This window comes from Anser cygnoides, chromosome 3 (assembly GCF_040182565.1).
Source record: "Anser cygnoides isolate HZ-2024a breed goose chromosome 3, Taihu_goose_T2T_genome, whole genome shotgun sequence".
In the NCBI taxonomy this organism is placed as follows: Eukaryota; Metazoa; Chordata; class Aves; order Anseriformes; family Anatidae; genus Anser; species Anser cygnoides.
The window spans coordinates 72,493,982-72,507,494 of NC_089875.1; the positions used below are offsets into that span (position 1 = coordinate 72,493,982).

Sequence of the window (13,513 nt, forward strand, 5' to 3'; positions counted from 1 at the left end):
TAATAAACAAATTTTTTTGGTAACAAAATAGAAGACTGATTGATGTGCTTCAGTGACTCTTGCTCTGTGCTTCTAAAAAGTTTGTTATTCCAGCTATCTACACTACCCTGTCATGGGCGATTGCCTTCCCTTCAGCCGGGCTAGCAGATGTGAACTTGTGCCTGCATCTCATACACTGCACTCATTCAGAAGAAGCCAGAATCCTCCAGTAGCTTAAACGCCTTGGATTATATTCCAACCCAGCTGAGGTACAGCTACACTCATGTTCTGCTGCCTGTAACAACACAATATGGTACTGGATTGGTACCTCCCACTACAGAGGTGGACTGCTGATATTGCAGTACCTTACACCTATGCAGGAAGGGGTGCCAAAGCACATCTGCCAGAGTTCAAAGCCATAAAGATCTCACTGAAATATGGAGTGGTTGGAAGATACGATGTTGAGGAAGTCCTACCGTCACGTGAACAGAAAGACAAGAGCATGGAACGAAGTAGTGTCCATACCAAAGTCCGATGGAAAAATCAAGAAAATGTTAATTAAGCAGCAGTACAAAATGTATTAAAATAGCACGGGCTAGAAACTTTGTTTGGTAACATGCTTGGCAACCTCCTAGTGATTTACTAGTCTTCATGCAATTCAAGTGATCATAAAAGAACATTCCTTCATTTCCAAAGGTTTTCCAAATATTAGCCTTGCAAAAGTAAATATCCATCAAAAAATAAAAAATGAAGGTGTAGCTCAGTTATTCTTTAGTTGAAAACAGTTTAGGTTTCGGCCCTATTTCAACTACTCACTTTTATGATACAAGATTTTTTGAAGACTAGGTAGTTTGACGTTGTTTCTGCTTGCATAAAAATGAGTTTACGGGAAACAGTGGTAAGGTAGTGAAAATAAACAGCTTACTAAGAAAGAGTAGCTGAACGCTTACCCTCGGAGCAGGCAGGCAAGCTTCCTGTTCATTACAATGAAAAAGCGAAGGGTAGCAACTGCCTGACCTGCCTTTTGTTTAAGCCCAAACCCAAAACACATGTAAGGAAAATGCGAAACACATGTTTTACATGTTGGGCTTCTGTCGGGTTTTATAGATTCGTACACCCGGCTCTTGCCATCCGGTCTCGCACGCACACGTAACAACCTAACTTTAGGTGTAAGCATGCTGAATGTCCATACAGGTGGGTCCCCCGCACCGCCGACTCTTGGTTATTTCCCCCACACCTCACCTCCAAGACAAAGAGGCTACGAGGGGGATGTGACCGGGGGGGCTGTGCCCCTTTTGGAGGGCAGCCCGCCCCAGCCAGCCGCACACCGTGAACCACACCCTCCTGGAGGCCCGGGGGGCGGCGTGAGGAGCCCCTTTCACCCCTCCACCCCCACCAAATTACGGCAGGGCACTAACGAAGGAGGCCGGGCCGTGAAGGGAAGGTGAGGGCCCGGCCCCGCCCCGGCCCCAACCGCCCCCACCGCCGCTCCGGCCACAGGGGGCGCAGGCCCCGGCGGGCAGGGCCGGGGAACGGCATCGCCCGGCTCCCCCCCCCCTCCCGCCCCCGTTGCGTGTAGTTCTGTTTTATTTTGCTTTATTATTATTTTTTTTTTTCCTTTCAGTCTCGCTGCCGGGCTCGGCGGCCCCTGCAGCGTGCCGACACTCACCTTCCCGCAGCGAGGCGGCTCGGCGTCCAAAATGGCGGCCGGGCCCGCCCCGCGCCCCGCCGCGGCGCTGCCTCAGCCCCTCGGCCCCTCCGGCCCCCTCAGCCCTCGGCGCCATCGGCGGCTCGGGGCTCCGCAGCCTCGCCCTCAGCCCGCTCGGCCGAGCGCCGAGCCGCGGGCGGACATTTCCCCTCGCGCGGCCGGGGCGGGGCGGGGAGGGGAGGGGAGGGGCGGGCGGCGCCTTCCTTCCCCCCTCCTTCCCCGCACCGTCCTGCGATGGTTGCGCCCGTGACGCCACCATCATGGCAACGGCAGCCGCAGCGCGGAGCCGCCGGCCAGCCCAGGCCTCCTCACGCGCGGCGGCGGCGGTCTCGGTGGTGCTGCTGCCGCCCCTGAGGCGCCGCCGGCCGGCGGGGCCCTGAACGACCCGGCCGGGGGAGGCGGGGGGGGGGGGGGGGGGGGACGGGGCGAGCGCGCGCACGCGCCCGGAGCGGCGGCGGGGGGGGGGGGGCGAGAGCGAGAGGAGGCAGGGAGGCAGGCAGGGAGCGCGCGGCCGTGCGCGCGCGCGCGAGGAGGGAAGGGAGAGAGGAGAGGAGGCGGCGGGCGGGGGGCTGCGCGCGCGCCCTCGCTGGCTGCGGCGCGCGGGGGGGGGGGGGGGGTGTCGGAGCCGTTGCGGGCTCGGCGTCGGCTCCGGTCGCGCGCCTTCGGTGGCGGCGGCGGAGGTGGAGGCGGCGGCGGTGTCGGTGCGGGCTCGCGGCGGGCAGCACCATGTTCTCAGTGAGGATCGTGACCGCCGACTACTACATGGGCAGCCCGCTGCCCGGCCTGGACCCCTGCCAGGCCCACTTCCGAGAGGCCCCGGCCGGGCGGGTGCCCGTCGTCAGAGTCTTCGGCGCCACCCCCGCAGGTAAGGGACCGACGGACGGACGGACGGACAGAGGCAGGGACGGACGGACGGACGGACGGACAGACACCCCCCTCACCCCCCCCCTCACCCGCTGCGGCGCGGGGCCCGCTGGCGGCGGGCCTGTGGCCGCCCGCCCGGCGGCGAGGGGGGAGGCAGCTCCTGCTCTTTGTGGCTGGGTCGCGGCCCCTTCCCCTTCCCCATCCCCTTCCCTTCCCCTCCCCGCCTCTCACCTGCCGGCCCCCCGTGAAGGGGGAAGGCCGGGGTGTGTGTGTGTGTGTGTGGGGGGGGGGGGGTGGCACTCACCCAGCGGTTTATTTTTTTTAATTATTATCATTATTATCGTCGTTATTTTCCCCGGGGGCGGCGGGTGCTGCAGTGCAGAGGGGCACGGCCCCGCCGCCGGCCACCCGTTGCCCCCCGGGGCTGCCCCGTGTCACCAGCCCCCCGCAGCCCCGCCGCGCTCGGGGCCCTCGGCGCCCCGCCGACCAGCCGTGGTGCCTGGGAGCGCGGGTTTCGTGCCCCCTTCCGTCTCCCCCCGCGTTAATCGGCGTGGTTTTTTTAAACAACAGCCTCCTCTCCGAGGTGTTAGACGTGCGAAGGGGTCACTGCTTACGTCCCCTTTATGCTTACGTTGTATAATGCTGACCTTGGGGATTAAGGCATTTCTCCGTGTTTTATTGACGCGCTGGAAAAGATACCGCTCGTATACGTTAAAACGTTAAGCAGGACAAAAAAACGTGTAATAAAATAGCCCAGCAATAGCGTCTTTCCTTCATCCACTTACATGGCAGAACAGACATTTTTCATTTTTCCCAATTATCTGTTCTCACATACAGAGAAACGTGAGGTATTAAAGCTGTTGTGATCTGGTGCATCTCCAGCTCCGAATTATGAAGTGGATGAGTGGGATTAATAGGTACAATATTGAGGTAGTGGGGCCTATTTTATTGTAGCTCTGATTTTGCATACAAAGGAGATATTATGTAATAATATTTATGTAATGGCATGAGTAGCTATTTCATTATTAAAAAATGTAGAGCCTGAGGTTGTCTGGCAGGTAGCAGGCTTTGTGTGCGTGCGTGTGTGTGTGGTTAACTCATTAAGGCTTGTTTTCTTTAAAGAAAATGTTTAGGCTATGCCATATCATGAATGTGGCATCCTAAAGTAAACAGTGCAGTAGTTTAGTTGTCCAGCTATTAGGAACACAGTAGGAAATCCTTGGCTTCCCAAACCATAAGCTTTAATGTTAGTTTGCATAATTGAAGTGTTTCTAATTCATCTTGGTTAGAAAGCACGTTTTACTATAGCCTGCAAAGGAAGCATGACTTGGCTATCCTCTCTCTATTTCCTTGTTAAACTTTTTTACGGCTCTCTTCTTTTCTGTCCACCTAATGTTCGTTCATTGTCTTCAAGAGTTTCTTATTGCATCTCTATTTAAAAAACAAAAAACAAACAAACCTGTAAGCCTGTCTTCAGAGGTGTTGGGAGTAAGCGGTCATTGTCAGAAGCAGAGTGCCTGACCTCAGAGAGAGGGCTATCCGATTCGTGCCTCGAGAGTCAAAATATAAAATGAAATCAAGTACAGTCACATCTACGTTGATGTTTTCCTTGAGGGGAAAAAAAAAAAAAAGGTAAAACCAACTTGTAATACACCATATAGGGCAATAGTGTGTGCTTATTGTCTGGTTTACAGGCACCGTGATGCTTGTCTTCACGTGAGTTGCTCGGGAGGAGAAAAGCCCCGTCTCGTTGGGTTTAACATGTACGTCTTGCCTGCAGGACAGGTGTTCAGTTGCCACGCTGCCTGCGTGATAGCAAGCCACGACGTCTGCGTAGGCTGCTTCACCTCCGGCATGATTAGCTCTGCACGAATCTTGGTATGTTTAAAGCTGCGCGTCCATGCTGTGCAGCTAATTGGGAGTCAGGTTCAGACCAGGCTCCAAACTCCACCTGCTGAGTGAAGGGAGATTGATTGGTGTACGCGAGTGGTTTATGCAGATGTTCAGAAAGTTAAAACGTCTGGCAGCAGTGTATCTTGTGTCTGGGACCAGCAATGGACGTTGGTTCTGAAGGCACATGCTCTTTCTGCCTCCTCTTCTGCGTTCAAAGAGGTGTATGAATGGCAAAGGTTGCCAATGTTCTTATCTTTGAGGGCTTTTTTTGTAATCCTATACTTAACAATTGATTTAGAGATTGTACTGGCAAACCATTCCAAAATTGAAGTGGTTTGTGGTAACGGTGGTTGGGGGAGGTAAAACAAGGCTTCTAGTTAAAAATAACGAAGGACTGAACTCCCAGAATGAGCTGTATTTGTGATAATGCTCGACAACTTCTTTAGGTCTTTTGAAGAAGAAGAAATGTCATTCTGTTCAGCAAGACCATGCGAGTCATCCTTTGGTGTCCTACATCTTTGCTGAATAAGAGCTCAAAAGGCAAGGAATCAAAACTTTCCTTAAGCCTAGAGCCCGCCTACTATTTTCTGTTTTTCTGTGAAACACAAAGAGCAGAATTCTGACTGCGATGGCAAACGGCGAAGTGAAGCACTGCTAGAATTCCTGTTTGAATGCATCTTAGCTGGCTAAGCCATTTCATTTCGTTTTAGCGGTTTGGTGCTTGAAAAGCAGACTTGCACGTCTGTTGGCATAATGAATTGGGCAAAAAGTAAAATTCCAGAAATGCTGCAACGCTGCCATGGTGGTAGTACAGTAAAAGCAGTATTAAATTCACGCTTTGTTGTATAAGATCATAGATACTATTTGATGTAGACATCTTTGTATTTCTAAAGGAGTCTCGTGATATTGTTTAAAAACAATAGGCTTTAATTCACTAGGTAATGCTGAACTATGAAACAAAATTTCATTATCTTCTCAGGCAGTATTTCTGTTCTGCTGGCTAGCAATTTTTGTAAACGCTTTTTAGAAAAAAATAAGCCTCTGAGAAATGGCAAGGCCTGTTTGTAACAATGAAAGCATGCTGAAAATTGAATTTCTGTTTATGTACGGTCCTTTCTTTAATTGGTGGTTTTTGAGTTGTCATTCTTGTTGCTGACTCGTGGCATGTGGAGCTATCAAGGTTGTGATTTATTTCCTGCTAGCTCTTGGCCATTTCAAGGTCTTGGAGTTTTTCCGCAGGATTTCACTGACTACCTCCAAAGAAGTATCTGAATGCTCGGCTGCGTGTTTGTCAGGTGTTGTTCAACTGCTGAAAGACAGAAGCAAACTGTAAATCCATCCATAAAGAAATCAGGGTGAGAATACGTGTCGTGTTACAGAAGACATTAATAAATGAGCTGCGGTTGCTAAATTAATCACTTCACTTAACAACACTGAGTCCAAGTAGCTGAGGACACTCTTAAGCCACACAGAAGATGTCTGTTGGTGCACGATAATGCGTATTTTAAATGGATAGTTGAAATATTTAAAAAAAATAAATAATCAGAATTCAGATTTGGGTGTGATTTGAGGCTGACGTGATAAATTCTACAGAAATAGGTGCATGTTTTGAAATTGCTTTGAAGAGTGTTAGGCTGGGAAATGTTTGTTCAAGTGATGGAAGAGACTTTGGAGAAGGCAGATTAGAAATTTACCTTAGAAAAAGTGGTGTCCAATTTGAGGGATAACGTAAGACTGCTGTCCTCAACTGCCACTATTCATCTCTTTTTGAAGAATTTTTATATTTTGTGTTACGAAATCACTGATTCAAGACTGAATCTTACTTCAGGGCAGCACAAAAACTCAGCTGAAGAAGAGGATGTTTTTAAGTTACTTTTGGCCCCGCGTTTTTCTGAGGCTGGGCATAATTGAGAGCAGGGGTTTGGAGCCAACCAAGTCTGAATGCGTCTCAGGTAGGCAGCTGAGTTTGGTTTCTCGGTTTTCCGAGAGGAAAAAAGCAGAGGCAAATGCTCCAGCTCAGATCTGGCTCCCTTCCAGCGGCGGTAGCTCTGCTATGACTCAGTGAGGGGGCCTGCTTATCTTCTTCTGTTCTTCCCTCCCCTCTCCCCCTTCACTGACCTGGCTAGGCTGTATATCTGATCCCATCTCAGTGTCTCTCTCTCCTCCCTTGCTGCTCACTCGAGAAGGAATGAGCTCATCACAGGAACTTGCTGCTTTTTATGCTCAGCTCAAGATTAACCTTTTTTCCTCCCCTCATTCTTGCTACCACTCCAGACACGTTGTCCAGCGCTAGCCATTCCCCGTAGCCTCTTGTTTCATTACCCCAGCGTTCGCAGCCAGGGATCCTTCTGGTTGCCCCTGCTTCCAATGTTCAGTTCTCCAGGAGCGGGCACTTCTCTTATGGTCTTCCAGTTCCTTCACTGGGGGGATATGAGGATGCAAAATAGGTTGCAGCCACTGTGGTGTGGCTTATGCCTCTGCCTTACCTCTTTATTCTCCTCCCTCAATATACCCAGGTACAACTGGCCTGGGGCTGCACAGTGTAGCTCCACTTCCAGCATACCAGTTCTGCATTGGGCAGTGGCACGCTTCTCATGCTTCTGGAAAGCTAGTTAAAAAATAGCCTCATGCCCATTTGTTTCGCTTTTCTCCAGAGGTTTATAGTTTCCATAAGATGTGAACAGGGCTCGAGTAGGAATTGCGGAATTTGGGATAAAGTATTCATGCTGAGATTGTTCTCGGTGTTTGAGGTCTGTCGGTGATGTGATTGGAGATCATTAACCAGTAACTTACCTGATTTTTAAAAATAATGTTTTCTAGTCTGTTTTTTTGTTTCATTTGTTGGTTTAGGGTTTCTTTTTGTTTTATATTTTTTAAAAACTGTACTTTTTTTTGGAGGCATTTGTTACCTACTTTGTATAGGTTGCCTGCTGAGGTGTTTGAGCAATGAGAGGCTGCCTGAATAAACTGTGAGATTCTGCTCTGCTGGTATGAAAATCGTTAAGCAGCGAATTAAGTACCTGTGTATATGTAGACCTGCTATAATTGTTTCTTAAATAAACCTTAAAATACTGTGACAAAGTTGATATTCTAATTAGAATCCAACCATTGGTTTCATAACCATTGTTCTGTTTGCATCTGGCGAGTAGCTCCCGGTCAAGTCACTGAATGTTTGTGCTCTTGTAATTCAGTCAGAAATAGATGTGTAACTGGCACTATGTGCCTAGAACCCCTTCAGCTGTTGTAGAGTCCCGAGTTTTTCACAAAGTAGCCGGGTCCATACTGAGTATTGTCCACAGTACCTGACTTGGAACTCATTTCTATGCTCAGCACCCCTGGAAGCAGCTTATCTGTCTCAGATACCACTTCCAGTTCTGCTGCATATTTCTTGTGGGTCTTTTTTGGCTGCTTGTTGAAATATTTTCTGTTTCGGTGTGTAAGAGGAACCTCCTCAAAATAACACGCTGGGCTGAAAATAGTCGTCTCTCTTATTTTTACCAGAGTAGCACATGGATGTCACAACTGAGGTTGGCAGGATTAGGCAATGTGTAAACACTCAGTGAGAAACAGCTCCTGCTTAGTAATTTTTGCAGTCTGAGCAGACAAGATAAATCTCTGGAAGAAGGAAGCAGGTGTGGTAACACCATGCTATCCATTTCTTCTCAGTCTCCTCTTTCAGACTTCCAGTATCGATCATTTAATACCCTGTTCTGCTAACTGTTGTCATTACCCTGTTTTTGTCCTTTCCCCTTGATTGACTTGATTGACCTCAGCGTGCCTCTGAGAAGGACGAAGATGACAATGAAATGAACTGTTCAGAGAGAGGCAGCAAGAGCGCTCACGCTGAAAGATTTATGTTGGAAGTTTGGTCTCAGATGAAGCAGCTGAAAGCTTTCGGAATGATTGGACGGCATCACTGGAGATTCGGTCTCATGTTGTGGGAGATCTCCTGATCAAAGTCTCAGGCCAATTAGCAGCAAACCTTTGAGTGGTTTTGTTTTTTTGGGGGGGGGGGGAGATTTTTTTGTTTTTTTTTTAATAAAGCATTCTGCGTCTCCAGCTGTCACAAAGCGAGCCTCTGACAAGCCTGCATCTCTTGCGCTTCACCTGTCATTGCTGGACGTCAAGTTGACCCTTGATGGACTTGCTTCTTCCTCTCTTTGCCATGTCGTATGTACCGTCCCTGCATATTAAAGCTGTGTGCCTTCCTTACGTTCCTGTGTACATCTCCTCTATATTAACTTGTTCTGTGGGGAAAAATTGTTTCCCTGTCTATTGAATTGCTATCGTGCATTTCAGGAACGTATTCTTGACAGATGGCGAGATATACCTGGGTAGAGAAAAGAATGGATTTGCATAGGGTCCCACATCACATCAGTAGCAAAACTGATAATACAGTGAAGCAGCTACTGTCTGCAGGCAGTATTTTTTTTCTATGATACTACCCTGCCCCATGATAAATTTATGTAAATAGCAAAATAATGTTCCTTTATATGCTGAGAAAAGTTATAGTCATGGTAACAATTATAACATTAAAGCCTAGACTTGATTAACAGAGTCCAGGGACTGGCTGGCAAGATCTGCCATGAAATCTGCATAGTTAGGCTGTAATTGCACTGTTGCTCATGATACCTCTGTGTATTCTGGTGAAAATAATTTTGCAGAATGCAGAGGAAGAATCAAATCTGTGAGCGTACAAACAGGCAATATTTTCCTGCCTGTGCTACAGTGACTTTAAGGATGAGGATACAGCCCAAAATATGCAAGAATCTAAACAAATATCAAAAAAAAAATGTACAAGATAAAGGGATTGCCTGAAATGCCAGCGTTTGCACAGGCTTCATTCATGCATGCTTGTTAAGCTTCTCTTCTTTCAAGAGCTGTTTTTTTACAGAGCAGCTATAAGGTGTGTTAGAAGTTTGCGGGTATTTTGGCAGAGTGCTTAAATAAAACCTCGCACTTGATGGCCGGGAGTGGCTCATGAGTTATTACAGAGCCATTTGATGTCTGCATGCTCCTGCTTTTCCCTGTCCTGCCATCAGCGTGCAGACAGCCATTTCAGATAACTTCTTCCACCACTCACGTATGTATGCAGCCCATAACATTGCCTGTGTGTTTCTGAGCTCACGTGTGTGGCTTTGGTGTGCGTGTGCATGCCCTCTCAGATTTTCAGGTTGTGGAGTCTCCCTCCTTGGAGGTATTCAAAACCTGGCTGGACGTGAGCCTGGGCAAGCGGTCCTGGTTGGGCCGGGTGACCTCCAGAGGTCCCTTCCAGCCTCAGCCGTTCTGTGCTTCCTGGGACCGCTCCTGTCAGCACGAGGTGCTCCGTACAGCCTGTTCCTGTGTCCAGGGCAGCATGGTGGCATCCAGAGGGTGCGGGAAGGGTGCCAGCAACATGGCTTTGAGTTGGTTACGTTACTGCTGTAAAAGTTCCTGGAAGCTCTTGGTAGTATTACTGAAAGCCAGTAGAGATTTGGAAAGAGTATTCACTACATATACCATTGCTGGGTTGGGCTTGTCCCTCAGTGACAGGTTCTTTCCCCCCAAATTACAGAGAGAGTATGAGCAGCCACTGCTGATTTACATTCAAATTGCACCTCTATACTGTTTGCTGACTAAACGAGTGTTTACTACAGCAAGGCTGCATGTCCTATTTTAGGTGCGATATCAACATGCAGTACTCGGTGCGAATATTGAAAGGGCTGTGTAATGTTGCACCTAATCCATAATACTTGGCATTACTCCTCAGGGGAGGTTTACAATACAAGTTTTCTGAGTTTTGTATAATGAGATGTATAATGAGTCGTTCATTTTGTGTTTGAAACTACCTAGGTAGTTTTCTGTATAGCGCCGATCCTATTAAGCCGTGGGAATTGGAAACTGATTCAGCCCTCATTTCTGCAGGTACTGCCTTCAGATCAGTAATGAACAAATTTTTATTGCTGCCACCCCTATTATATTTATTATCCAGATGAGGAGGTTATTTTGTGGAGTTCTCAATATAGCAGCTTTTACATTTCCGTTTTAAAAGTTACCTATTTAACCTCGCAAAGGTGTTACAAGAGGTTCTCATTGCAGATCACTCTTCCTTCGTGTTCTTCCGTGTTGTGTTTTTATCCGTTGACCATTAAGCAAGAGGTTCTGTGAATTCATGTTTATAAGCAGCAAAACCCATTTTAATATCTGTAAGGAATTAGAAGGGATTATAGGCTCTTTCTTATGTTGACATACACTGACAATATTTTATAAATACTTGGAATCAAATATTTTAATATTTGAGCTGTTTGAATTAGCTTTGTAGAACTATGGCTTAACCGTCTTTACTGTTAGGCCTAAATCGCAGCAGTAAAAACAACCCAGTGCTGCTCTGGGTATTAGCTGTTTGTGCGTTTCCTTCAGCTGAAGCGTGGTTTTGCCCTCAGATTAACGCTCACAGAACTGCACAATTGTTGAGGTCGGAAGGGACCTGGAGATCAGCTGGGTTGTCCAAGCAGGGTCACCCGGAGCAGCTCCAGGGACGGGAACTCCACGACCTCCCTTTGAGTAATAAGTTGTTGTGTTGTGCTTGCCCACTCTCGCCATTTTAGAAACAGAACAACAACAACCCGCTACCTTCTCAAGTTTGAGTGGAATTTCCCATGTTTCAGTTTGTGCCCGTTGCCACTTGTCCGTTCACTGGGCACCACTGGGAAAGAGTCAGACTTGTTCACCTCCCCTGCTTCCCGTCAGGGATTTATACCCACTGATAAGGTGCCTCCCCGAACCCCAGTCCTCTTCTGCAGGCTTACGGGGTCGGGGCTCCCACAGCCTCCCCTTGTGCGTCAGGTGCTGTAAGCCCTCGGTCGCCTTCGTGCCCTGGCTCCAGTGTGTCCGTGTCTGCCTTGGACCTGGGAGCCCGGGCCTGGACCCGGTGCTCTGCGCGTGTCTCGGCAGTGCCGAGGAGAGGAGAAGGGTCGCCTCCCTTGACCGAGGTGGTGTTCCTAGCGCAGCTGGGGATGCTGCTGAGGCGCGTTGCTGGCTCGCGTTCACCCAGGACCCTGAGGTCCTTCTCTGCAAAGCCTCTTGTACAGATGTGTGGAGTCGTTCCCCTCCAGGTGAGGACTTTGTGTTTCCCTTTGCTGGACTTCCCGATGTTGTCAAGGTCCTGCTGAATCTCACAGCACAGCCCTCTGGTGTGTAAGGCACTCCTCCAATTTTTGTATCATCTGTAAACGTGTTGAGGGTGCACCTGTTCAACGTCCAGGTCACTGAGGTAATTGTTAAACGGTACTGGCCCAGTATTGACCTCTGGGGTATAGCACAAAGGGCTTGCCTCTGTGTTATTGCAAGACTTCTCCCCCTCACTCACGCTTAATTTCTTACTTCACAGCATAAGTCAAAGCCATCTCAGAGCTCTTTCTCCGCAGCGTGTTTTGTTGTTACCTCTTCGTTTATTTAACAGTGTCATCCTCTGGGGTGACTGAATATGTGCTTCACGTCATTCCTGCTTACAGCCAGGTTTGTTTTGTAGTGTTTGTAACGCTTATATGTAGATACCTCAAGTAAAGTATAACTGTACAGACCCCAACATTATTATTTTTACATTCTCTATTTTTTATGGTGTGTTTTACCTGAACAGAAAACGTGGGAATGATACAAAATAACTGCATCATCATTTGACTAAAACTGTGTTCTGTATCAAGAGTTACTTCTTTAAATCCTCCCATTTTCTCTACTTCGGGTAAAGTGGCATTTGTTGTGAATAAAGTAATTTAACTTGCCATGGTGATTCAGGCCATTCTTTATTACATTTTTTTAGGTATGGTTCTTCATGACTTTGTGCATTCCTGTATACTAGACAGGTTTGTAAACCTGCAAATTCCATGCAAAGATGACCCTAGTATCATCACAGGCTGGATTCCTGTTTTGAGTCTGATGCATTTAAAAAAAAAAAAAATCCAAACCAAAAACCTTAGGTCGGGTGGGAAGAAATAAAGTTCTGCTAAGCATTTACAGATTGTGCTAGCGTGTCAGATTTTGGTGAGCTTGTGTTCTTATGCCAGCAGTTGGAAGCCTAATCAAAGAAAGAAATTGGTGTTTTTAACCACTGCTGTAATAAAGATGAAAGGCTTAAGAACAGAACCCGGTTGTTTTAGACAGTGTGCAGATAATGGTGGGTAGTCCTTGCTCCAAGAAAATTGTGTTCTGTTTAAATGGGACGTTAAAAGGTGTAGAAAGAGTGATATGTTAGGAAAGCAGATGGCGCGGCGATATTGCTAGTCATTATTTTGAAGTGGAATTTTGTAGGAGGGATTGTCTGAATGGAAAAACAGGACGAGGGGAGGACGTGTTGAAAGGAAAGCCAGGAGCGGACGGGGATATGGAGAGCATGTGAGGTGAGGTGGGGAGGGGGAGGCAGGCAAAACAATGCTGAGGGCCAGGCCTGTGGAAATGTTGGATGTTGGAGCGGCGACAACAGGGACCAGTTATCTGAGGCTGCTCCCTTCTGGTTTCACTTGCTTTGGCCCTTGGGGCTGGTTCATCCCCTGGAATTTCTTCTCTCCAGCCTGGTGGCTGGAAGCAGAGGAGGTGTTACACGAGGCTTATTGCTCTGTGCAATGGGAGAAGAGGAACAAAACAAAGCCCCCGGTAGCGAGAACTGCCCAAGAGGTGTGGAGCGTCCTGGAGAACTACAATATCCTCAGGAGGATTTGCAGTTTGCAAGCATCTTTTATGTTGTTGGCTTTCATGAAAACTCGTATCACTGTTTTTAGGTGAAGGGATGTGAAAACATGAATAAAACAAATTTTGAATATCCTGTGTTCGTCTTCCCAATGTATCAGTGGCAATAAAATAAAATGAGGCACACTTCAAGCCTGACGCTGCAGTGTGAAGCATGCGGGAGAAAATACATCTTTTGTTGGCAGAGGAAGATAGATGGGTCCACATAACACGAGGATGTATGTGGCAGATGTGTAAATTAAAAAAGGAGAGGAATGAATCACTTCAAGTGATCATCTCTTTAGTGTAAATGATGCTTTCAGTAGCTTGCTCTCAGGTTGTGTTCCTCAGTTGCCTCCGTACAAACCT

At 47.9% G+C, this 13,513-nt stretch overlaps 1 protein-coding gene and 2 long non-coding RNA genes across 9 annotated transcripts in view; 2 read left to right on the forward strand and 1 right to left on the reverse strand.

Moving 5' to 3' along the window:
- LOC106032578 (uncharacterized) overlaps window positions 1-2,088 on the reverse strand; it is a 31,805-nt gene extending 29,717 nt beyond the window's left edge. For all 7 annotated transcript variants that reach the window (XR_010830420.1, XR_010830419.1, XR_010830418.1 and 4 more), the window contains exon 1: window positions 1,649-2,088. This is a non-coding gene — a long non-coding RNA (uncharacterized lncRNA). The remainder of the gene's footprint in view (window positions 1-1,648) is intronic.
- Window positions 2,089-2,281: 193 nt separating this feature from the next.
- The window catches only part of REV3L (REV3 like, DNA directed polymerase zeta catalytic subunit), a 122,018-nt gene continuing 110,786 nt past the window's right edge, over window positions 2,282-13,513 (forward strand). Inside the window, exon 1 of the mRNA XM_066994418.1 lies at window positions 2,282-2,552. Within this exon, the coding sequence (XP_066850519.1) occupies window positions 2,414-2,552 (139 nt within the window). The 5' untranslated portion in view covers window positions 2,282-2,413. The remainder of the gene's footprint in view (window positions 2,553-13,513) is intronic.
- On the forward strand, window positions 2,561-8,656 carry LOC136790463 (uncharacterized). Its single transcript, XR_010830421.1, has 2 exons — window positions 2,561-4,429; window positions 4,891-8,656. It is a non-coding gene; the product is annotated as an uncharacterized lncRNA (long non-coding RNA).